Below are 24,177 nucleotides of genomic sequence, written 5' to 3'. Positions count from 1 at the left end.
CTGTAAATGGAGGATCCCAGTGGCAGATGTGCCACTGGGATCCTCCATGCACAGTTGTCCCAGAAGGAGGGAGGGGAGATAAGGCCAGTCATGAGCTTGACAGTTGTAATGAGTCTCCTTTCATCAGTGAGCCAGGTGGGCCTTGGGATGTTGTGTATTTGGGCCATAACGGTGGTTTGGAACTGGGGAGGTAGGCTAAGCTTGTGGCAAGCCCGCTTGAGGAGCTTTGTTGCTACTCAAAAAAATTTCTCTTTCTCTCTTCCCATTCTGAAACAAATCTGATCAGTGCTATATAACTTCAAGAGGCATCAATTAGGCAGTCACCTTTTAGCTGGGGGGGGGATGAAGTTCAGAAATGACACTGAACCCAAGAAACAGGCACATAAGCATAAAATCCTGATCAACTGTAGGAGCTTATTCACCTTTAAATGGCTAGTTATCTCATCTTGATATTATATACATAAGAATCTGAGTTTGGAGCTGCAAATGCTTATAGGCGAATCTGAAACCTATGTGTTTCCATGATACTTAAAGCTGCATGCCATAAATTTTCACAGTTGATGATGAGCACTTGTTTTTATTATCTGTTCCTATTCAGCTGCAGCTGATCTGCAGACTGTGAACTTTTGATAACAAAAATCAAATGCATGGCATTGATTAACATAGTGCAAGGCACACCAAACCTGAACTGTGGATAATGGATATTGATTCTTGGGAGTAACAAGTCATTCTACATGGTGTTACAGCTAGATCAGTGTTTGGTATGGTGGGTGCCTGGAGAACATGTGTTATCATGGTACATTGTCCCAACTGCAAAGTGGAGGTGGTGATCATCATGAGTGCTGGAATTGTTTCTCATATTGTAAAAGTGTCCTCTTGCTGCAATGCACTAAACCATACAAGGTGCATCCTAATGTTCTTGGGCATATAGAATTGCCCAAGAACATAAATGTGCTTTATGCTCTACATGTTACAAAGAAGTTGTGAACATTTGGCCTGAAGGGAGTAACACTGAAACATTGCAGTGGTCAGGACACAGCACTGACCTCAAAACAGTTGAACACCTTTGAGAGAATTGAAATACAGAATTTAAAAATACCAAGATGGGCCCTCTTTGTTACTAGAGCCCACAACTGCTTTAAAGGCAGAATGGAGAAAATACCAAAACTTTTTACTCAAAACAGCAGAAAGTCTATGAAACATTGAAACAGTGATAGTCTGTACACTATTAATTTCTTTAAATAAATATTCTGTTCATAATTACAAGTATGCTTTTGGTAAGTTAGATGTCATAGATAGATGACTGAAAAGAATTTTATTTGAATTATTTCAGTTTTTATATAAACTGAAATAATATATTTTTGTTTAACATGTTTTAATAACCAATAATAAATGTATTTTTCCTTCTGTTACAGTTAACAGCATCACCTATTAATACCAAAGCATTATCATTTCTATCAGCAGTTGCTGGAGAAGCCCTAACAAAGCATTTACCAAAAATATTGCCTGCTTTGCTGTCTGCATTAAGTTCTTCTTTAGATACTGCAGGAGAGCAGCAGGTAAGTTTTCTCTGCATCACTTAATTGCTAATTTTTCCTTGTCAAAAGAATTAGTGATTTTTCTTTATTTGAAATGAAGATAATATTGAAATATAATAAATTGTTTTTATCTTTTATTTATAAAATGTTCTTCTCTATGTAGTGTATTTCATTGAAACAAGAAATTTTAAATCATCATTATATTTCCTTTATATTTATATGGAGTCATTGGACTGCATGAGATTTGGAAAAAATATATATATAATAATTTTAAATACTTACCAAAGATAAGCAAAGCTTAATGAAGTGGTATTGGCGTCTCTGTAAACCAGCATTTCTAAAGTTGTAGAATTTGTAAAAAAAAAATTAAAAAAATAAATAAATAAAAACTGGAATACAAAACAATTATATTAAAGAATATCTTTAATATATTCAACCTTCTGCTGTCTAGGGTGCTAACAATTTTATTAAAGGTATTCTTTAAAATATTTGAATTAATTGCTGAAATGGTGTAACAGAGTTTATTCTAAAGGTGACAACTGGTAATAATCCAATTTTGTCATAACTGTGCAGGTCTTATATAACAGTGCCAAATGAAAAAAAAAACTAGCATACCTGTTGAAATGTTTCTTCTCCACAAAATATGCATTTATGGAGAAAAAGCAGATGTGCATTATGATAGATTACATTTGCCAAATACAAAGAAAATATACATGACCTGTTGAGTAGATTACCCGTTTTGTTGGAATCCGAGAAAAAATAAGGGTTTTTTTTTTTTTTGGCTGATGCTATATAAACTTGCTTTCTTGCATCATGTGCCTATGCTAATGCTAAAATCCAAATTGAATGCCGATGAGAGAAAATAACGAAGCACCTGTAGAAGTAATATTGCAAATGGCATAGCTCTCTGCTAGTTGGAATGATTGCTACTGAGAGAGAGAGAGAGAGAGAGACTGAAAAAAGGGTTGGGGTTGAATGTTATAATTTTATACTACCTTACATTGAAATTTGAAAGCAATTTCCGAAGGATTTATAAAAAAATACAACAAAACTTTCTGAGACAATCTTATCTTCTCTGCAGCTAGCACTTTCAGAGATTTCTGGATTTGTGAAATAAAATGAAAATTGGAATAGTGATAGTTAGAAGGTCACTGATGGATCCAATATCTCTCTATTACAGAAGATTTAGGAGAAGTCCGGTTGGCCTGCCTCCCTAAAATCCACTCATGCACACCTTCTCGATGGTAAGCCCTGTTATTTCACTCAGGTGGCAACGAACGTGCAGAGTGGTTCTATTCAAGACGCCTGGTCAGCGTGAAGAGGAAAAGACCAAACCCTCCAGCATATGAGAGCACAACAATACAAATGGCCCTCAGTCCCCAGCAGCTTTCACTCTCCCTCTTACGGCAGCGAGAGGATCAGAGTGGAAGCAGAGGGTGCTAAGAATCTCTGGGTACGACCAGGCTGCCATGCACGGAAACTGAACTTGGCCTGTTATAACGTACGATCACTCATCGGTGAAGACAGGATATTAGAGCTGGAAAAGGAATTAGAAAACGTGAATTGGAATATCATCGGTTTGGCTGAAACAAGAAGAAGAAATGAATCACTTATAAGTTTATCAAGTGGAAATCTGCTGTACACCAATGGAAACAGTGAAAGGAGTGAAGGTGGAGTTGGGTTTCTGGTCCATAAATATTTTAAAAACAACATTTTGGAATTCAAAAGTACATCACCAAGGGTGTCAAGACTAATACTCAAGATTTCTAAGAGGTACAAGCTAAAGATTATAATGATTTATGCACCAACATCGAGCCATGATGATGAAAAGGTTGAAGAAATGTACACCGAAATTGAGAGTCTTCTAGATGAGCAGAAAACCCACTACACTATTATTATGGGGGACTTCAATGCTAAGGTTGGAAAAAGGCAAAACAGTGCAGAAAGAGGAACTATAGGAAATTTTGGAATTGGTGAAAGAAATAAAAGAGGTGAAAGACTTGTGGAATTTGCAGAATCTCAAGGACTGTCAGTAATGAACACCTTTTTCAAGAAAAGGGTGAACAGAAAGTGGACATGGAAGAGTCCAAATGGATTAACAACTAATGAAATCAACTTCATCCTCACTAACAGAAGATATATTGTGAATGATGTTACTGTCCTGAATAAGGTAAATGTTGGAAGTGATCACAGAATGGTAAGATGTACGCTTGATATAGATGTAGGAAAGAAAAGGAAAAAACTGACTCGAGTAAATAATACAAAGGTCTTTGAGATAACAGAAGAGGAGAAAAAGCAGTATGTACTGGAACTTAAGAACAAGTTTGAGCTTCTGCAGACTGCTCAGGACCAAGATATCGACGAGGAATATTACAACTTTCTGGAAGTGATAAAGCCCAAGAAACCTATAGGGAAAAAGAAATCCAAAGTAGAAAAAATTAGTCAAGAAACACTTGTCATGATGAATCGAAGACGACAAATGAAGAGCAAGAAAAATAGTGACGGATAGAAAATTGAGTATACTGAGTTATGCAAAGCCATTAGAAAGAGACTCAGAGAGGACATAAGAAGATTTAACACAATACAAGTAGAACAACCATTAAGGGAAAACAAAGGATTTAAATCAGCAGCCATGAGCAGTAATACAGAAAGACAAATGATACTGAAACTGAAGAATAGCGATGGTGTACTTATAAACAGCAGAGAAGGCATAATTCAAATAGCAGAAGACTACTATAGAGAATTATACATGGAGCGAGGGAATGATACCAGCAGTGAGGAGGATGGATTGCAAAGTAGCAACACATACGACATACCCAATATTCTTCCTGATGAGGTAGAACATGCATTGAAGAAAATGAAGAATCGGAAGGCCCCGGGGGAAGATGAAGTTACTGTAGAGTTGTTAAAATTTGGAGGAAGAGACATAACACAAAAACTGGCAAGGCTCTTCACAAAGTGCATTAGAAAAGGTGTGACGCCTAAGCAGTGGAATAATGCAATCATAGTTTTGCTGCATAAGAAAGGAGATAAATCAGAAATTGGAAATTATAGACCAATTAGCTTGTTATCCTACATCTACAAGTTGTTCACAAGGGTCATTACTAACAAATTAGAAAGAATACTTGATGAGAATCAACCGAAAGAGCAAGCTGGCTTTAGGACAGGATTCTCAACTATGGATCACCTTCACGTAATATCACAGCTAATGAAGGGAGAAAGCAAATGAATATAAAACACCATTATGCCTGGCATTTGTGGATTATGAAAAGGCATTTGACTCCATACAGCATAAGGCAATGTTTCGGACACTGGAAAGACAAGGCATAGATACCCCATATATTATGATATTGAAGAAAATATATGAGAGTGCTACCTCCTTTATTAGACTAGACAAAGACAGTAGCAAATTTAAAATCGAGAAAAGAGTTCGACAAGGAGACAATATCTCCGAAGCTGTTTACTGCTGCCCTTGAGGAAGCTTTCAGAAGATTAGACTGGTCGCAGAAAGGAGTCAGTGTGAACGGAGAGTACCTAAACCATTTACGATTTGCAGATGACATTGTGGTCATAAGCCACAATCCCAAAGATTTAGAGGAAAATCTTAATCAGTTATGCACAGTTAGTAAGGATTTTGGACTAAAGATGAATATGGCTAAAACAAAAGTAATGATGAACAAGTATGCCACGGAAAGGGAAATAATGATTGAAGGACAGTAATTGAAAAGGTGGAGTCATATACTTACCTGGGACAAGTTATTAGCTGTAATAATGATAAATGGCTGGAAGTCAAGAGAAGAATAAATTTTGGATGGATAGCATTCAGGAAATATAGTCACATACTGAAGAGCAATATCCCAGTTTGTCTGAAACGTAAAATAATGAATCAATGTATACTCCCCACCATGACTTATGGAAGTGAAACTTTGGCACTCACCAAAAGAATGGAAGAGAAGCTGAGAACTACACAGCGAATAATGGAACGAATTATATTGGGAATCAGACTGTTAGATAAGAAGAGAAACACATGGATTAGGCAGCAAACTCAAGTAAAGGACATTCTTATCAAAACTAAAGAACTAAAATGGTCTTGGGCAGGACACATAGCTCGAAGACATGATGACAGATGGACTAAGAATGTAACAGAATGGTACCCAAGAGGAGCTAGAAGAAAACCTGGAAGACAAAGGCTTAAGTAAGGAGATGGATAGATGAAATTCATGAGTTTTTGGGTAGTAAATGGATGGCCAGTGCTCAAAACAGAAGGAACTGGAAAGTTGCTGGAAAGGCCTTCATCCTGCAGTGGATTGAAAATGGCTGATGATGATGAGAAGGTCACTGAAAGTCATAACTGGCAGTGCTCTGGTATACCATTTCACCAGTTATTCAGTTAAATTAAATAAAATATTGAATAAAATAAAATAAACATTTCCCTGCATAAACAGCTTCAACTTCTCAAATATCCACTACCAATTCCTTAAAAGATGATCTTCATGTAATTTTCCAGCTGAGCAAAGATAATTTAGTTAATTCCATTGCTTCTAAAACTCAGTCCTGTCTTATATCTCAGAAAAAGGATTCTTCTTTTCCTATTCTTATCTTCAACGACAGTTAGATTTCTAGATTATTATTACCTTCTAATCTCTTGGCATATGTTGCATACATCGCACATATTGCTTCCTCTGCATCTAAAAAACAATGCTGAATGCAAAAGAGGTTTTCTCTTTTGCATTCAGCATTGCTTTTCTTCTGAACAACTGTTCACTCTGTACAAATCTAAAATTCTCCCTACAATAGAATATCCTTCCCACATCTGGGGGTAGTGACCCTAAAATCTCTCTCTCAAGCTTCTAGACTCCATTCAAAAGAGGGCAGTTAGGTTAATTAATGACCTGTCTCTTACAAAGTCTGTTCACTATTTGTCTCATAGACATTCTGTTTCTGCTGCCTGCCTTTTCTCTTGATATTTCCATGGACTCTGTTCAGAATTGGCTTCTATAATTCTCCCCCCTTTCCAAACCAGTCCTTGTACTGTCCAACTTCAAACTCACCGGACCAACTTTTCTTCTTCCTCACTTATTCCTTCAACTTCTGTTTTTCTGGAACAACCTCCCTTCACATGTATTTCCTGAAAATTATAATCTACAGAAATAGTAGTATAGTAGTAGTAATAGAGGCATTTGATACAAGAAAGCAAGTGTATGAGCTTATGCAGCATCAGCCAAAAAAAAAAAAAGAAATTGCACATCCATTCCCTCAAAAAGTTTTTCATTGAATTCATTTAAGCTATCAACTTCCACAATGATACATGGAAGTTTGTTCCAGCAATTAACCATCCACTGGCTAAAGACAAATTTCTGAACATCTTTTCTACATACAACTCTTTCCTCAGTTTGAATTTATGCCCCCTCAGGTTCGTAATCTGAGCAAGCAGAAGAATCCCATCAGAATTCAGCATGCTCAACCCATTCAAGGCCTTATTAAACCTCAATCAGATTGCCTTGCAGGTGCCTAGTCTCCAGTTGCTACAATTTGTAGAACTTAAGCTTTACTTGGAAAGAGGACCCCTTCGTTCCCCTCACCAATCATGTTGCCATTCTCTGTACACACTCAGGCAACTCTACATCCTTCCTAAAATGAAGCCTCCAGACCTATATGCTGTACTCAAGTTGTGGACTGACCATTGCCTTATACAAAGGGATAATCACCTTTTTCCTGCTAGCAAAATTCCTGTATATCATTGACAATACCCCATGACCTGGTCTGGCAGCCTGACTGTCAGAGTAGAGCTGCATTGCTCAAAAAACTTCATATCTGACTGCAAATCACTCCCAGGTCTTTTTCATTTTATATCACCCTAAGTGTAGTACTGCACAGTTGGTACATTTCTCTGGGGTTACTTCTACCCATATGCAATACTTTGCATTTGTCAATGTTAAACTTCAGTTGCCACTACACAGACCATCTGCTCAAATTTTCTAGATTCTGTTACAGTAGCATACTGTCATTAACAACCCTGCCAACCTTTGTATCGTCTGAAAACTTTGACACTAAGCCTAATATAACCTTCATCAATATCATTGATAAATATACAAAATAACAGTGGGCCCAACACCTAACCCTGTGAGACTCCACTAATAACATTAGTCCATTAATAGCAGCATCCATTGATTACCAATCAACCACCCTTTTATCCATTGTAGCAACTTACCCTGATCAAAATTGTACAGTAATCTTCCATGTGTAACAGTGTCAAAAGCTTTCCTGAAATCCAAGTATGTGATATCAAAATTATTTTTTGCATCCAGTTCCTTTGTAACCACATCATAATATCCAATCAAATTTGTCAGACAAGACTTTCCCTTAACAAACCCATGCTGTGTCTTAATTATTGCTGCAGTCTTGTCTAGATGATCCTGCAATGCATCTTAACCAGTGACTCCATTATTTTACCCGGAACAGAAGTTAAACTAACTGGTCTGTAATTACTCGTGTCACCCTTCGATCCCCCCTTTGTGAATTGGGGATACATTTGCACATCTCCAGTCCATGGGGAACTTCCCCTGAGTCCAAGGATTCTCTCATAATTATTGCTACAAGTTTGCTTAGTTCCTTTACCACCTCCTTTAATATAACTGGATAGATCTCCATCAAATCCAGGTGCCTCTCTTATGTTTAACTTCAAAAATTTCTCCTCTACTTTGCTCTCAGTTATTACAAAATCATTAAGCATCCTGTAGCAGTTTGATGAACTTCTGGCATTTTCCTCCCTTAATAACTCCTCATGTGTGAATGTAGATGCAAAATACTCATTCAGTTTGTCAGCTATCTGAGCAAGATCATTAATAGTCAAACCATTGATATCAAGTGTACCAATCTGATTCATCCCCTTCCTTTTAGACTTTATATAAGTAAAGAAGTCCTTGTTGTTTTTCTTGGCATCCTTTGCCAAAGATTTCTTGTAATCTGCCTTTGCTTGCCTAATCTTCTTTGTGACTTGATTTCAGACTAGCTTATATCTGCCATAGGCTTCTGTGTCACCTGATAATTTATATGCTTCCCATGTATTTTTTTCTACTCTTCAGTGAGTCTCATTAGTTCATCTGACATCCATTTAGGCCTAAATTAATTTTAAATTAACAATATTTCTTAATTGGCACGAAAAGTCCAGCAGCTTCCATGATTAATTCCTTGAATGCTTCCCACTTAGAATTTGTTGTTGGTATCAGTTAGTCATCAGTTGGTCCCACTGTATAGAATTTAAAAACTGTCTGAGACCACCGGAGTCACCTTTACAGAAGCAAAAAACCCTTCCCTTTACCCCTGATGGTAATTATATCTTTAAGTAAATCCCACATCAGTACACTGTGATCACTGCCACCTAGTGGTTCCTTTATCTGCAAATTCTTAATACACAAATAATCACTGCTGATATCTAGATCAATAAATTCAAGTGTAATGTCAACAAGTATCTTCTTTCATCTTCTCAAACTTCAATCCAAGTACGGTACTAAAAGTTCTAATACCTTTTGTGTTCATGGTTTTCATTAAAAAATAATAATAAATTAATAAAATAAAATAAATTACTTTGCATGCTTGGGTTCCATCTCATCAGGTACTAGAAGGCATTTGCACCTGCAGCAGCATCCCTTCTCTTGTTAGTCATTGATTTCATTTTGCCATTTCAGGATTTCCTAGATAATGGTAATGAGAGAGGGGGGGGCGAGATCATATATTTCAACTGGTATTTGGGATTTTTCTATTGATTGCCATTATACAAAATTTGTACTTCATCTGGTTAATTTTATTAAAGGTGAAATTGGTTCACTGGCAGTTTGACCTTCCTTGTGCTCTTTTGTACCATTTCACCTGTGCTTCTTTGGGACAACTCTGATAAATTCAGAGATTGTACAAAAAAGTGGCAACTGTCTTTTAACACTGCAAAATGCAAGGTTTTTATACTTGGGGAATAGCAATTCCAAAATAACTTATACACGTGGTTGGACAAGAAGTTCTTCGAACAGTGCAGAGAGTTGTCAAAGAGGGCCTGTGGTGTATTGTGATGATTTATCAAACATTTGCTTGTACAAGATTTTGGGATTCATAATCCCACTGTATAAGGAAATTGTAAGACCAAACTTGGAATACTGTGTTCATCTACAGAGACCACACTAAAAAAAAAAAAAAAAAGTTGGGCTTTTTGAAAGATTTATAAAAGGGCATTCAATAGAGACCTTGATTATATGAGTTGCAGAGCTTGGCCTGGACACCTTTGAAGAGATTTGATTGAGGTGTGTAAGGGTCTAAGAGGTGAAAGCAAAATTTTGGAATAAGTTGAAAGTTTCACCCTTATTCAAAATGAGGTAGCATAAAACACCCCCCCCCCCCACCTCAACCACCACCATAGTAACGTAAGTTACCTCCATGGTGGTTGAGGCTGACAGCTTGGGAAAATTAAAAGCTTAGCTGGATATTATTTCATTCATTCATTATATTCATTATAATTATTATTTTTTTCAAGTGCTGCTGACCATATAAATACATGCTCCAATTACTAACACATAGAAGGAAAAATGGCTGCCAAGGGAGGGAGGGCTGATTGCACATTCTCCATTTATTGAATGTTTAGTGGGAAAGTTGCCAGTAGAGTTTTCACAAATCCTTCCAGAATTTTTTCATCCTGTGGCTGAATTGCAGTTGAACTTCCCAAATGCAGCAATCCATTCAGTTGCTGGATTTGGGAAAGTCAATAAACACTGACAAAATCCATTTTCTGGATATTTTTTTGGAAAATAGGAGAATGCAGCAAACCACTCAAGTCAAAATTTTGTTATTTGTAGTTATTCTTTTCAAACAGAGTTTGTCAGAGCTTATCAGAGTGGAAGATGATGCATGAAAGCTTGCAAATTGTGTAGAGTGGAGATCTGCCATGCTCCTACCACAGTGGAAAATTTGTTAAAAGGTCATAGGATTGTCTACACTCTGCATGGCTTTCAATATTTGTAAATTAATAGCGGTTTTTAACTTAGTTTTTATGCGATTTCAGAAATGTTATTTATTTATTTATTTTTTCTATCAAATATTTTGTTCTATCACTTTCTGTTTTATCACCGATCACTTAAGTTGATGTAATGGGTTGTATTACTGAATGTATTGTGTTAGGAGTAAATTCTTGGAGTTTACAAATTCCTAGATTTTCATACATTGGCAACACTGCCTTCAATCATTTGTTTCTTGACTTGAGAGCTCCATTCAGCAATATTTATCAGCGTGAGTGCAGTTATTTTTGAAGTTATCATGTCAAACTTGTGCTGAAAAGTGAGTAATCATGCCAGTGTTTGACCAATCCAAATTTATTTGTTCTGTTTGTGGAAGTTATGTAGTCCTCAAACAAAGTCAAGATATTACAGAATTTGTTAAGAAATGTCTATTTTTGCTTATTCCGGACTGAAACTCGGTGACCAAGAAACACTGCGCTCCACATAAAGTTTGCCGAACCTGTGTTGAAGCATTGAGATTGTGGAAAAATGATGAAAAGGAATGCTGTGTCATTTACAATTCCCATGGTTTGGTGGGATCTTAAAAACCACTGTGATGATTGTTACTTTTGTTTATTTAATGTAGGGGGATACAATGCAAACAGTAAAAAGGGCATTGTGATCCTAACATTCCATCTGCTATTAGACCCTCCACTTATGGAGAATGTAGCAGCAGAGAGTGCTGAAAGTGAAGCTACTGAAGTCTACATGCCTGAAAACATCGAGTTTCATGGTGTGAAAACAGCCCTCAACTGTTTTCACAGCATGAACTCATCAGCTGGTAAGAGATCATTGAGTTCATCTTTAAATTTACCAAAGAATTCTGCAGAACTTCTTGATTCTAAACTTAAGTCAAAAAATCTTCTAGCACATGAGATGTTTTTCTCATGACTCAGATAATGAGAACTAGTCCCCCTACTTTTCTGAGGGCAATTCTATGGTTTTTTGCAGTAATATAAATGACTTAATGAACTATTTAGGAATTAGTTACAATCCTACACTCCACTGTGTTTAATGACTCATCAAAGAGCAGTCTCAAAGGTGTGTCGCTCCACAATGGATATAAATGAGTCAATTCCAATAGCTCACTCTATGCATTTGAAAGAAACATATGAGAACTTGTAGAAGTTGTTGACAAGTATTGAGTAGGAAAAACCAAATAAACAAAGAGCTACATGACATTGATACTTACAAACTGGTGCCTTCCTCTCCTAACATTATCACTAAAAAATTATTAGCTTTAAATAAGAAATTAAAACTAAATATTAATAATTTGAAATTTCCCTTCATTTATTTCATTCCAAAGTTTCATAAAACACCAGTCGGATTTATTGTTTCTTATAAAAGTAGTTATGTTTACATTCCTATAATTACATTAGAACAGTTACTTTTTAGTTTTAATAGTTGTTGTTTACCTAAACAACAAAATTATTCTTAATAATTTTCCTGTTTTGGAAACGTTAAAAACTAATAAATTGCAAGATCTTCAAACTTTTGATTTCCATGGTCTCTTTACTAGTATAGATCTGGCTAATTTAAGAACAGTTCTTTTAGAAATTTTCTATAAATATAATCATGATATTAATTGTATCATCACTTTTTTGGAAAAACTTGATGAATCTTAGTGTCTTTAATAAGTGTTTTTGTTGTTTCCAGATTTATCAAGAGATCAGGGGTACTCCCATGGGTAACCCTATCTCTTGTATTGTTATAAATTTATACCTTTACTGGTCTGAAATTTCTCTTCCTCAAAATATCCATTTATTTAGGTATATCCATGACATTTGCTTAATCAGTTATCCACACTTGTGGATAACTGATGTGGCCATTTGTATCCTTATGAACTTACTCTAGGAAAAAAAAAAAAAAAAAAAAAAAAACCTAATTCCTGTAATAACACCACTAATTATCTGGATCTTAACAATAGTATTGTTAATGATCATACTTCAGTTGCTCTTTACAATAAAAGACACTCTTTCAGCTTTGAAGTTATTAATTTTTTACCATTGCTTTTCCAATGTTTCTAATAGTGTTCACTCTAATGTCATTACTTCCCAATGTGTTAGAATTGCTACCATATGTATTAACTACACTATTGCTATTTCATACCTTAAAATCTTTTTCTTAAACTTATTGGCAATTCTTTTCCTTTATTTTATTTAAAGTGTGTGTGTGTGTGTGTGTGTGTGTGTGTGTGTGTGTGTGTGTGTGTGTGTGTGTGTGTGTGTGTGTGTGTGTGGTTTGCATTGTGAATTTTCAATTTTCACATACTTTTGGCTTTATTTATTTCAAAAACCTTTTTGAGTACAGGTAGTTCTTGACTAGGAATGAGTTAATTCATTCCTAGCACGTGCTCTCAAAGCGGGAATTAAATGCCATAGACATAATGTTAAAAATAGGGGTTAGGTTCTCAATAATGAAATTAGTTAGCTGATTAGTTTGTTTAAACAATGATTGGTTTATCCAAAAAAATTAAAACGTAGCCTGTAAAATCAAGCAAATTATAATAATAGAGAAATAAATTATTTACTACTCACAAATGTTAAAGAATGTTTATTCTTCATCATTTGGCGCCTCCATAGCCAGGTAGGCAGGAGCAGCAGTGCGTACCACACGCTTCTTGATTAGACCGGGGTTCGAGCCCATGACCGCCAAATACGGAGGATGCGGAAAGGTCAGGGAATGACCACTGCATATCCCCAGAGCAATATGGCCTTAGTTGCTAATGCTCCTAAAAACCAAACAGCAACAACAACATTCTTCATCATCATAATCATCCACTAAATGCACATTCGTTGATCACTTATTATTGGCTCCACACTCGTTGGTTTGTTGCACAAGGAGTCGTATGTTAAAGAATGTTTATTCTTCATCATCATCCACTAAATGCACATTCGGTGATCACTTATTACTGGCTCCACACCCGTTGGTTTGTTGCACAAGGAGTCGTCTTCTTCAGAAATGCTTCAGGTGGCGTTTATTACCGACCTGTCTGTAATCAGGTCACAAAGGAGGTTAGGCAGGCGAAGGCAGATTACGAGAAATCTTTGCCAAAGGATGCTAAGATAAACACCAAGGATTTCTTTATTTATATAAACTCTAAAAGGAAGGGGATGAATCTGATTGGTCCACTTGATATCGATGGTTTGACTGTTGATGATCCTGCTCAGATAGCAAACAAACTGAATGAGTATTTTGTATCTACATTCACACATGAAGAGTTATTAAGGTTTGAAAATGGCAGAAGGTTATCAAATTGTAGCAGGGTGCTTAATGATTTTGTAATAACTGAGAGCAAAGTGGAAGAGAAATTGTAGAAGTTAAACATAAGAAAGGCACCTGGGGTGGATGGGATCTATCCAGTTATAGTAAAGGAGGTGGCAAAGGAAGTAAGCAAACCTTTAGCCATAATTATGAGAGCATCCTTGGACTCAGGGGAGGTTCCTACTGACTGGAGATGTGCAAATGTATCCCCAGTTCACAAAGGAGGATCGAAGGGTGACACGAGTAATTACAGACCAGTTAGTTTAACTTCTGTTCCGGGTAAAATAATGGAGTCGCTGGTTAAAGATGCGTTGCAGGATCATCTAGACAAGACTGCAGCAATAATTCAGACACAGCATGGGTTTGTTAAAGTTAGGTTTTGTCTGACAAATTTGATAGGATATTATGATGTGGTTACAAAGGAACTGGATGCAAAAAATAATTTTGATATCATATATTTGGATTTCAGGAAAGCTTTTGACACTGTTGCGCATGGAAGACTATTGTACAAATTGGAGCAGAATGGTATTAAGGGTAAGTTGCTACAATGGATAAAAGGATGGTTGAGTGGGAGAAGACAGAGGGTTGTAATCAATGGGTGCTGCTCTTCGTGGACTAATGTTATTAGTGGAATCCCACAGGGTTCGGTGTTGGACCCACTGTTGTTTTGTATATTTATCAATGATATTGATGAAGGTTATATCAGGCTTAGTGTCAAAGCTTGCAGATGATACAAAGGTTGGCAGAGTTGTTAATGACAGTAATGGCAGTGTGCTACTGCAACAGGATCCAGAAAATTTGGGCAGATGGGCTGAGAAGTGGCACCTGAAGTTTAACGTTGACAAATGCAAAGTACTGCATATGGGTAGAAGTAACCCCAGAGAAACATACCAACTGTGTCTTACTACACTTAAGGTGGTAGAAAATGAAAAAGACCTGGGAGTAATTGTGCAGTCAGATATGGAGTTTTCTGAGCAATGCAGACAGGCTGCAAGGGTAGGTCATGTGGTTTTGTCAATGATATATAGGAATTTTGCTAGCAGAGAAAAGGAAGTGATTGTCCCTTTGTATAAGGCAATGTCAGGCCACGCCTTGAGTACTGCGTATAGGTCTGGAGGCCTCATTTTAGGAAGGATGTAGATTTGCTTGAGCATGTACAGAGAAGAGCAACAAGATTGGTGAGGGGAATGAAGGGATTGTCTTACCAAGAGAGGCTTACGTTCTGCAAATTGCAGTGGCTGGAGACTAGGCACTTGCGTGGTGATCTGATTGAGGTGTATAATGTCTTAAATGGGTTGAGGATGCTGAATTCTGATGGGATCCTTCCACTTGTTCAGATTACAAACCCAAGGGGCTATAAATTCAAATTAAGGAAAGACAGATGTAGAATAGATGTGCAGAAATTTGCCTTTAGCCAGCAGGTGGTTAATTGCTGGAACAGACTTCCATCTGTCGTGGAAGTTGATAGGTTAAATAAATTTAAGGAGGAACTGGACAGGCGTTTTAAGAGATTATGCATTTTAAGAGATGTGCAATTATGTTGTGACCTTTTCCTCACATGTCACTACAATGTCACATGTGACCTTTTCCTCACATGTCACTAAATTATTTTTTTCCAAGGCTACTTGCTACAGCAAGTAGAGTAGTCTTGGAAGCAAACTTCCATCTGTCATTCTACAACAACAGATGGGAGTTTGCTCTCTAGCAATCAACCACCGACTGGCTAAAGGCAAACTTCTGCACATCTATCCTACAAATGTCTTTCTTGAATTTGAATTTATACCCTCTCAGGCAATTATTCTGAGCAAGAGGAAGAATCCCATCAGCATTTAGCATGCTCAAACCATTCAAGGCCTTATACACCTCAATCAAATCACCTCACAGGTCCCTAGTCTCCAGACACTGTAATTTGCAAAACTTAAGCCTTTCTACTTAAGAACATGTACTCATCTATTAACTGATTGTCTGAAACAGTTGAACATACTTCGGTCAGTCTCATCCATGTCATGGGGAGCTGATCACTACACATTACTACACCTTTACAAATCTCTAATCCATTCCATGCTTAGATTATGGTTCTCTGGTGTGTGGCTCAGCTAGGAGAAGCACATTAGAACTGCTATGTCATCCAGCACAGCACAGTACACTGAGGATAGCCCTGAGGGCTTTCAGGACTTCTCCAGTCCAAAGCCTTTATGTTGAAGTGCATGACCTCCCATCATACCTTCAAAGAAAAACATTGCTGTCTCAGTATGCTGCTAAGGTCTGGGGTCTCCCATCACGTCCTGGTTTTGAGTACCTGTATAATGCCTATTGGGATTCCTTTTATAATAATAGCAAGCCAAATGAAAACTGACCTGTGGCCCTTAGACTTAAAGAAATTCTTTAAACTTAGAATGTTTATTTAAGTAACATTTCTTGGGACAACTCTCCCCATTCCACCTTGGTTACATGCTTCTGCCTCTTGTGATGACTATTTTTGCCATGTGGGAAGGATGTTTTATCTTCCGACGGTAGCATAGTTGCATGCTGCTCATGCTACATTCAACTCCAATGCCTGTACAGTATACGCGGAGGGATCGAGAACTGGCAATGCAGTAAGTGCTGCAGCAGTTTTTCCTTCATTCACAGTTATAGCTTCCTTATTAGCTGAATGCAGTATCTTCACTGACAAACTGTATGCCATAAATGTAGCACTTGACCAGATTATTGAACTTTTCATTTCATGTGCTTAATCTATACTGACTCTCTCTCAGTGCATTCTCTGCCATAAAGGAAAATTTCTCTTCCCTCATCCTACACTGAGAATAATTCACTACCAGTTACTCTCCTGCAGCAAGTCCAATCAATCAGTAACATTTTGCTGGATCCCATGTCATTCCAGAATTCTGGAAAATGAGAGTGCTGATCTTGCGGCTAAATGACATCTTCCCACATTCTGATAGCACCTTCAGGTTCCTTATATGGATTACAAGCCTATAATTCGCAAAGCATGTTATGGTAACTGGTCACAGATCTGGCAAAGTAATACCAATAACAAACTTTACCAGATAAAACAAGATCCAAAATTGTGGTTTTTTGGATTCAGATGAAACGTACAAGAAGAAGTGATATTGGCAAGACTGAAAATTGGGCGCACTCATCTTACACATCTGTTTTTGTTATTGTGACCACCCCAATGCACATCCTTTCATACTCAAATTACGTTCCGTCGTTTTCTGGTAGATTGTCCTCTTTACTTAATCTTCCACTCTAGCACCTTCCAATCATTCTACAGATGAACAAAGCTCAGACTTTGTCCCATTTCCTTGGAAATCATGCCAACATAGAAGAACTCCTAATTTACTTCAAACGTATTGGCCTATACACATCAATATAATTCAATAGCTCTGATATATTAAATGAACTCTGAACATCATTCCAACAACGACAGCAGTCTTCAACCCTATGAAAATGTGCTCATCTAGGCTTACATGTTCTAAATGAGGTCATGATGCAGGTTAGAAATTTAACGCCCCTACTTTGTAGGAAAGATCTATTTCAGAATTGCAGAACAGTAGTAAATGCTGTATCATAGCTCATAAAATGGCAAAATAAAATTAGAGATATATTTTGAAATACATATATAGAATTGGTTTTCATATCATGCTAAAGTTGGATTCTTTTATGTATTTATTATTATTTTTTAAATCTGTAATCCTAGTAGAATCACCTATTAAGTAAAAAGTCACTTAATAAATAATATAGTTTACTAATTAACTATGAGGAAAATTACCCAGAAAAAATATGGAGCAAGGACATCCACAACTATCTTAAACATTGTTAATAAACCTTATATAGTATTATTGCATATTTACTTTTTTTTTTTTTTTTTTTCTTTTAATATTTCTTGACAACCCACTGTGATGCTCTGCAAAATTAAGGTCATATTCAGAATCAGCATAAAGTTTTTATTAAAATGGGACTAACTTGTTTATCAATTTTTATTAAAATGTTTTCTACTATATATAAAAAGCAAAAAAGTGAAATAATATTTAAGAAATATTTAAAAATTTTCTAGTATATTTGAGAATATTCCAAAAAGGTGTAGAAGGTTCCCGAATGAGGTAAAACCTTGTAGAATCTTCCCGAATGTGGTAGAATGCTGTAGATTATCCTATAAAGTGGAAATATTGTTTCGATATTATAGAAGATTGTAGTGTTTTGCAATAATGTAAATTGAGGAGTGTGCATGATGTTCTCAACATCACTGCAGTTGCCTCTCTCATGATTAAAGAAGCAGTGTTTATGGCTTTTGTGGTGACAGCAATAGTTGGAGTTCTGGAACCACCAATGTAACTGAATCACGTGGATTCTAAACCACCTTTCGAAACATTCTACACCACCTATGAGCTGTGCTATATGAAAGCATACATTCACCATAAGCCTATTTTAACATTTCATATGCTTCAGCTGATGTTCTCTTGAGATAGACACAAAATTTGAGAGAAGCACACTGTTCCTTGCGTGTCATGTTCATTTTTTTTTGTCAGTGAAACTGCACAACAGGCACAACCTTAACTGACTGCCAAGGTTACACCATGCATTTGAGTCAGCTGCACAGCACTGCTATGTGATGCAGCTTGGTCTTAAATTCTACAGCACAGCTAGAAATAGCAAGCAGTATGGTTCATGAAAAATTATGTTCATTCTTTATTGAATAACTCTCATAAAATTAATTGCTAGAATGCCACCTCTGTGTAAGGCAGTGATAAAATCTCATGGAAGATATTTTTTATGAAAAACCAGTATAGTTGTTAATCATTTTAATATTTGTGCTGTAAATTTTTCAATACTTCATTAAAAAAAATGAATACTTTTTAGTGTTTTTTTTTTTTTATATATAAAAAAAAAAACAACACTAAAAGTTTAGGTGCACTCCCACCTAAACCTTTAGGTGGGAGTGCACCCCCTCACACACATACTTCAGAACATGATGCATATATATGCATTGTTTTGAAGTTCTTCATATTCTGTTGTATATAAAATAATACAGCTCATCCTGTTATAACACTTAGTGTTATAGCAGGATGAGCTGTAAAACACTTCAAAAAAAAAAAAAGCATTAAATACTGAAATAAAATAGTTTCCAACATGGATGTAGACATTGAAAGAAGCTGCATGTTCAGAAGAAAATTGAATGTGCAGCTTCTTTTGATGAGAGATTACATATTTATCTTGTAGATAGGGGTTTGAATTCATTCTTTTAAAAAACTTGCCCAATACAAGAAACACTCCCCCCCCCCCCCACACAAAGATCAAAAATTAGCTATCAAAAATGAAACAATATTGCTCGAGTATGTCGTGTATCATTTTATTTCAATAAATCTTTATATAAGAACCTTCGAGTTTTAAATTTATTTACCAATCAGTGCATAATGTGTATTGATAAGTCGAAAATGGGGTGATTAATGATAGTTTATGACTTTGAAGGAACTCTTTCTGGCTGTTATATGAAGAAAATACACATACCGTTGCATGCATTTCTGTTATATTTTTTCAGAATGTAGTCATGCATTATTGCAGGATGAGACTGTATTGTTATATTCATAACGTTGCAATGTGTTACGAAAATTGAGCAATTCTCAAACTTTGGAAAAGGGGATAAATATCTGGATACTTCTGTTAAGGTAGTGTATATTTTTACTTATAACTGAATACATAAATTTCTTTCCTTCACAGGAGTTGGATTACTGTCAAGCTGTGATATTGTCAGTTACAGATGAACTTGGTGTTAGAACCATTGTGGATCACTTGTTGGACGCAGCAAGGAGTGAATGTCCTCATCAGCGACGTGCAGCAGTAGCCCTTCTTTACAGTTTCTGTTGTCAAACAAAATCAGACATAACACCACATGTACCCCAACTTTTGCGTGGACTTATTCATCTTTTCACTGACACTGATCAGACTGTAGTTCACCTTAGCTGGGAGGCTCTTAATGCTGTCACAAAGGTAGGTACATGCTGAATGTAATTGGAATTACTTTTAAAGGTATAAATGATAGATCCAACTATTTTAATGGTAGTCCCAAACAAAGGGAGTTTCTTTGTTTAGGATTACTGGCTTATAAGATAGTAAATAAATTAACAGTATAATTGGAGAAACATTCATAATCTCTAGAAAAGGCTTACAGTAGAAACATTTCTATGAAATGTTTCTGTTATATTCCACAATTATGCAAGGAGCTCCAAGATTCACAATTTGCATAGGGCCTCAAAGTTCCACGCACTTGGAGTGATCAAGCAGTTCCTCTGTGACAGATTGCATCTCTCCTGTACTGAAAATCCTGCTGATTTTTCAGCAATAGCTGTATCATTCATAAAAATCTAATCTAAAGGAAAGTCAGCTAAGTCCAGAAAAAAGATGCCACTTTTCTGTTTATTTGAATACTATAACCTACCAAAGCTGTTTGGGAGGTTATAGTATTCAAATATAGTATTCTCACTCAGTGTAGAACAAACAGCTTTGGTAGGTTGTACTGGTTGGTACTCTGGGAGAGAAAAAAAACTGACTTTTCCAGATTTCAAAGGAGTAGAAATGGATAAAACAAAGTCTGCCTATGGGGATCTCTTGATTGTCATTTGACAGGCAAGATTATCTCTGCAAGTATCTGCAAAGAGACAACTATTCCTCTTTTCTTAATTTTGCATTCCACAACAGACTAATGTATAAGCTGTCCCTGTTTAACCAATAAACCAATGAGTAAGCTATCCCTGTTTCTAATTCAAAAATGTCTTAAGTGGAATCTGGTGATCTGTTTGAGATACCCAAGCACAGGCATACAGAAAGACTGTTGAAATTATCTACTTTCAGTGGAATTCCTACAAAGTTCCCTATGTGCCACCTTGCCCCTCTTCATAGAGGTAATAGTAATAGAGTGGGATTTGATCTGTTCATCATACATCATCAGTGCAGTGATGTATGAGATGAGGAAATTATGCAAAAACTAAAAGATCAAAACATAGTGAACACCACATGAATATTCCCTCCTAATACTTCGTTCAGGAGGGACTTAGCGATTCACGTTACATGTCCTGTAGCCCCAGAGTTTCCCCTCAACTTTGCATCATAACTTTTGTGATGTAGTACAAATTCTGAAAAAGACAGTTAGTGTGGGTTAGTATGTGTTTGTGTAGGGTTATGTTGGTATATTGTCCTCCAGCCACTTAGCCTAGGTGCCCGTGGAACACCACAGTCCTCTAGTTACCATCCAAGACACAAACAGAAGTAACAATTTTGCTGTGTGCATCCATAGCTGACCAGGCCTGAGAGTTACTCAGGGTATCCCAACCAAAACAGACAATCAACACACCAATCTGTTCTACCAAATGCTGAGAACTCAAAAGAAAATGGTTAAAGAAGAACAAAATAGTGTAAAACAAAAAACAAACCAAAGGAAATAGAAGACAAAAATCAACTAGATGAATCTATACTTGAAATCTTTACCATAGAAGAATTGATACAGGGAAACCATATTTTCCAAAGAAAGAAAAAAAGAACAACCTAAACCAGAAAGGCCAAAGTCATCAACATAAAAAAAAAGAAAAAGAAAATTTCCACAAAAACCAAATAATGGATGGTTTAATAAAAATGGAATCTCATCACCCAATACAGTCAGTCCTCATATAACACGTGTTTACACACACAAATTCACTTATGCACGATTCGCCTTTGTGTTTACAAGAAATGGCAGTCGAACACAAAATCACCCCAACCGAACGCAACACGATAGGAATGAAGAGAAGATTCTGAAAATGTATTTGTTTTTTTATATCAGTGAAGGGGAAACACATTTCACCATAATAACGTAAAAACCAACACAATTCCAGGTATCGGTATAATCGCAAATGCAATTAGATCAAGTTTACTGCCAGTTTATAACAGATTCCACTAACAGAAACGCAACTGGAAATTGTTTTTATTGTTTTATGGTAGTAACCCCTAGAAATGTGCTGTAGTAAAATGTGAGGTGTTAATAGTGTAAAATGTGAGGTGTTAATAGCCTTTACGGTGTTGTTTATTCAGTTGCTACACATGTGCAGCTTTGTTTATGTGTATCAAGCATGCCTCCTCGTTTTGTAATTGTGCTTTATTCCCTAAAAATGAGTAAAATACTTAATTAAAAGGTGTGAAAAGGAAGTGTCCTAGTGAAGACACTGCAGAATCAGAGAGAAAAAGAAAAGCAATATCGATAAACAGAGGCGGACTGGGTCAAAAATTCTTACCCGGGAAAATTTATAGTGTCCTCATACTATGGTTTATGGCAAAAATCACACCGGCCTCCGGCCCACTGGGGTTTTTCCATTAAGGCTTATGGCCAGTCTGCCTCTGTCGATAGAGAAAAAATATGAAATTGTGAAACGCTTTGAGCGAAATGAAAGACCATGTGATATTGCACATGCTACAGGTCTAAATGAGGCAATGCCGAGAATTACAAAGAGTGCAGAGAAAATAAAAACAACTTTCATAGCAGGAACAACTCAAAGTGTAATTAAAACCCATTAGATTAAGACACAAAGAATTGGAAGAGATGGGATGGCTGTCATCTGTTTGCATAGAAAATCAAAAAAAAAAAAAAAAAACACAAGTTTGCTTACGATAGAAGCAAAAGCATTAGCAATATTTTATTACGATTATTTATTGTATTTGGTAATGTTTTAGTTACAAATGTGTGTTCAATCTTGGGTGGTCGGCACCTAACTCTATTTTTCCCATAGGGCCTCTTTATATTGCACGAGGGTTTCTAGGAACACAACTATTGTGCTATACGAGGACTGACTGTATACTCCTTTGTGCTTATCTCTGCAAGAAACCTATCTAAAATTGTCAGACTCTCTTTTAGTAAAGAACTACACTTTATAAAAAGACCAAATAGCATACATGACCTGAAGTGGAGTTGATGTCAGAGTCATTTTTCATGTACCTTCACAATCATACTAAAGTCATACTAAATTCTACTTTGGAAGTCACAGTATGTATAGTATTTGGACTGTTGATAACAATTGTACATACATACTGCCAAATTAAGAAATAACCTTAAATGATTTCGATTTCTTAGTAAGTGAACTAACTGCCCCTTGTGGGGAAATGCAGATAGTTATCCAAGAGATCAGTAGGTTGAACAGAACAACCTCACTACTAAACAGTGGTGCGCACGCGCACACACACACACACACACACACACCTATGCACTTAATGATCTCAGCAATAGATCTGTTCATTTGCTCACCTACTTTCTAATGGCCAATTGATCAGTACATAACAATCCTTAGAATAGTGACCACTATCCAGTAATCATTAGCAGGATGAAAAAGACAAAATATCAGGTAGAGATCTATAATGATCACTTTTATTCTATGTGAATATTAAGATATTTTATTTAGCTATTAACTAAATCACTATACATTACAGTAACGTTTCAGGAACCTTGCCGGAACCCATCCTCACTCAATACATAGGTTGCTGCCTATAGTCTGAGGATGGGTTCTGGCAAGGTTTCCAAAACATTATCTTAATGTATAGTGTTAATTGTAATGTGGCTCTGGGGGTTTTCCCCAACTCACGTTAGGCAATGTGATGAATACAAAACTCTGTAAAGGCCAGATTTATATAGGTTAGTGAGAATTCGTGTAGTATTAGTGTGGGGTTGTGTCATTCATCCAGCCTCTTTGCCTAGGAGCCTGTGTTTTCACACAAAAAAACTCTAGTTTACCATCCAGCACCACGAGGAGGCAGGCTGGGCAGTAGGGAGTATGAAAGCACTGGTGGGGTGAACCCTGTGGTAGCCAAGCTACAGATGGGAGGAGCCCAGTAAAAACAGAAAAAGGGTTGAAGGTGATAATGAGAAGCACAGAAAGTGGGAGGGAGTTAAAGTGGTAGGGTGAAATCACTATACATTAAGGGGGGACTGTAGAGGGCCCTGGGTTAGAATGCCCCTCCTGCTCTGGGGGTGGGAGTTAACAGGTGACAGTAGGGGGGGGTTACCCACCAGGTGAAGGAGATGGGGGAATGAGAGAACAACCAAACCAGGTGGTAGGAATGAACGTACATAGGAATAGGGGATCCCTATGTTGGAATGTCTGTTTGCTGCTCATTCCCATGCCAGCATGGTGTCTGCTTGGATAGGTGGGGGCATTATGGCCATCTGCTCATCATCCTTCTGGGAGGGGGGGGGGACAATTTAGTAATCCTCATTCGCACTACTTCCAGTACTTTTTTCTTACATTTTATTGCTATTTTATATTCTTTTTCTTACATTTGCTATTAAGTTATAAAATTTTTATTTTCTTCTTTCTCAC

General features: G+C 36.7%; 1 protein-coding gene across 2 annotated transcripts in view; it reads left to right on the top strand.

Moving 5' to 3' along the window:
• l(3)80Fj (lethal (3) 80Fj) overlaps positions 1-24,177 on the top strand; it is a 694,407-nt gene that overhangs the window by 534,164 nt on the left and 136,066 nt on the right. For both annotated transcript variants that reach the window (XM_090387924.1, XM_090387932.1), the window contains exons 45-46: positions 1,416-1,559; positions 19,562-19,831. In XM_090387924.1, the coding sequence (XP_090244050.1) occupies positions 1,416-1,559; positions 19,562-19,831 (414 nt within the window). The remainder of the gene's footprint in view (positions 1-1,415; positions 1,560-19,561; positions 19,832-24,177) is intronic.

Source organism: Mastigoproctus giganteus, chromosome 2 (genome assembly GCF_048544385.1).
Source record: "Mastigoproctus giganteus isolate SK-2022 chromosome 2, ASM4854438v1, whole genome shotgun sequence".
Lineage (NCBI taxonomy): Eukaryota > Metazoa > Arthropoda > Arachnida > Uropygi > Thelyphonidae > Mastigoproctus > Mastigoproctus giganteus.
The sequence above is the reverse complement of the archived record's forward strand: the minus strand, read 5'-3'. Positions and strand labels throughout refer to the sequence as shown.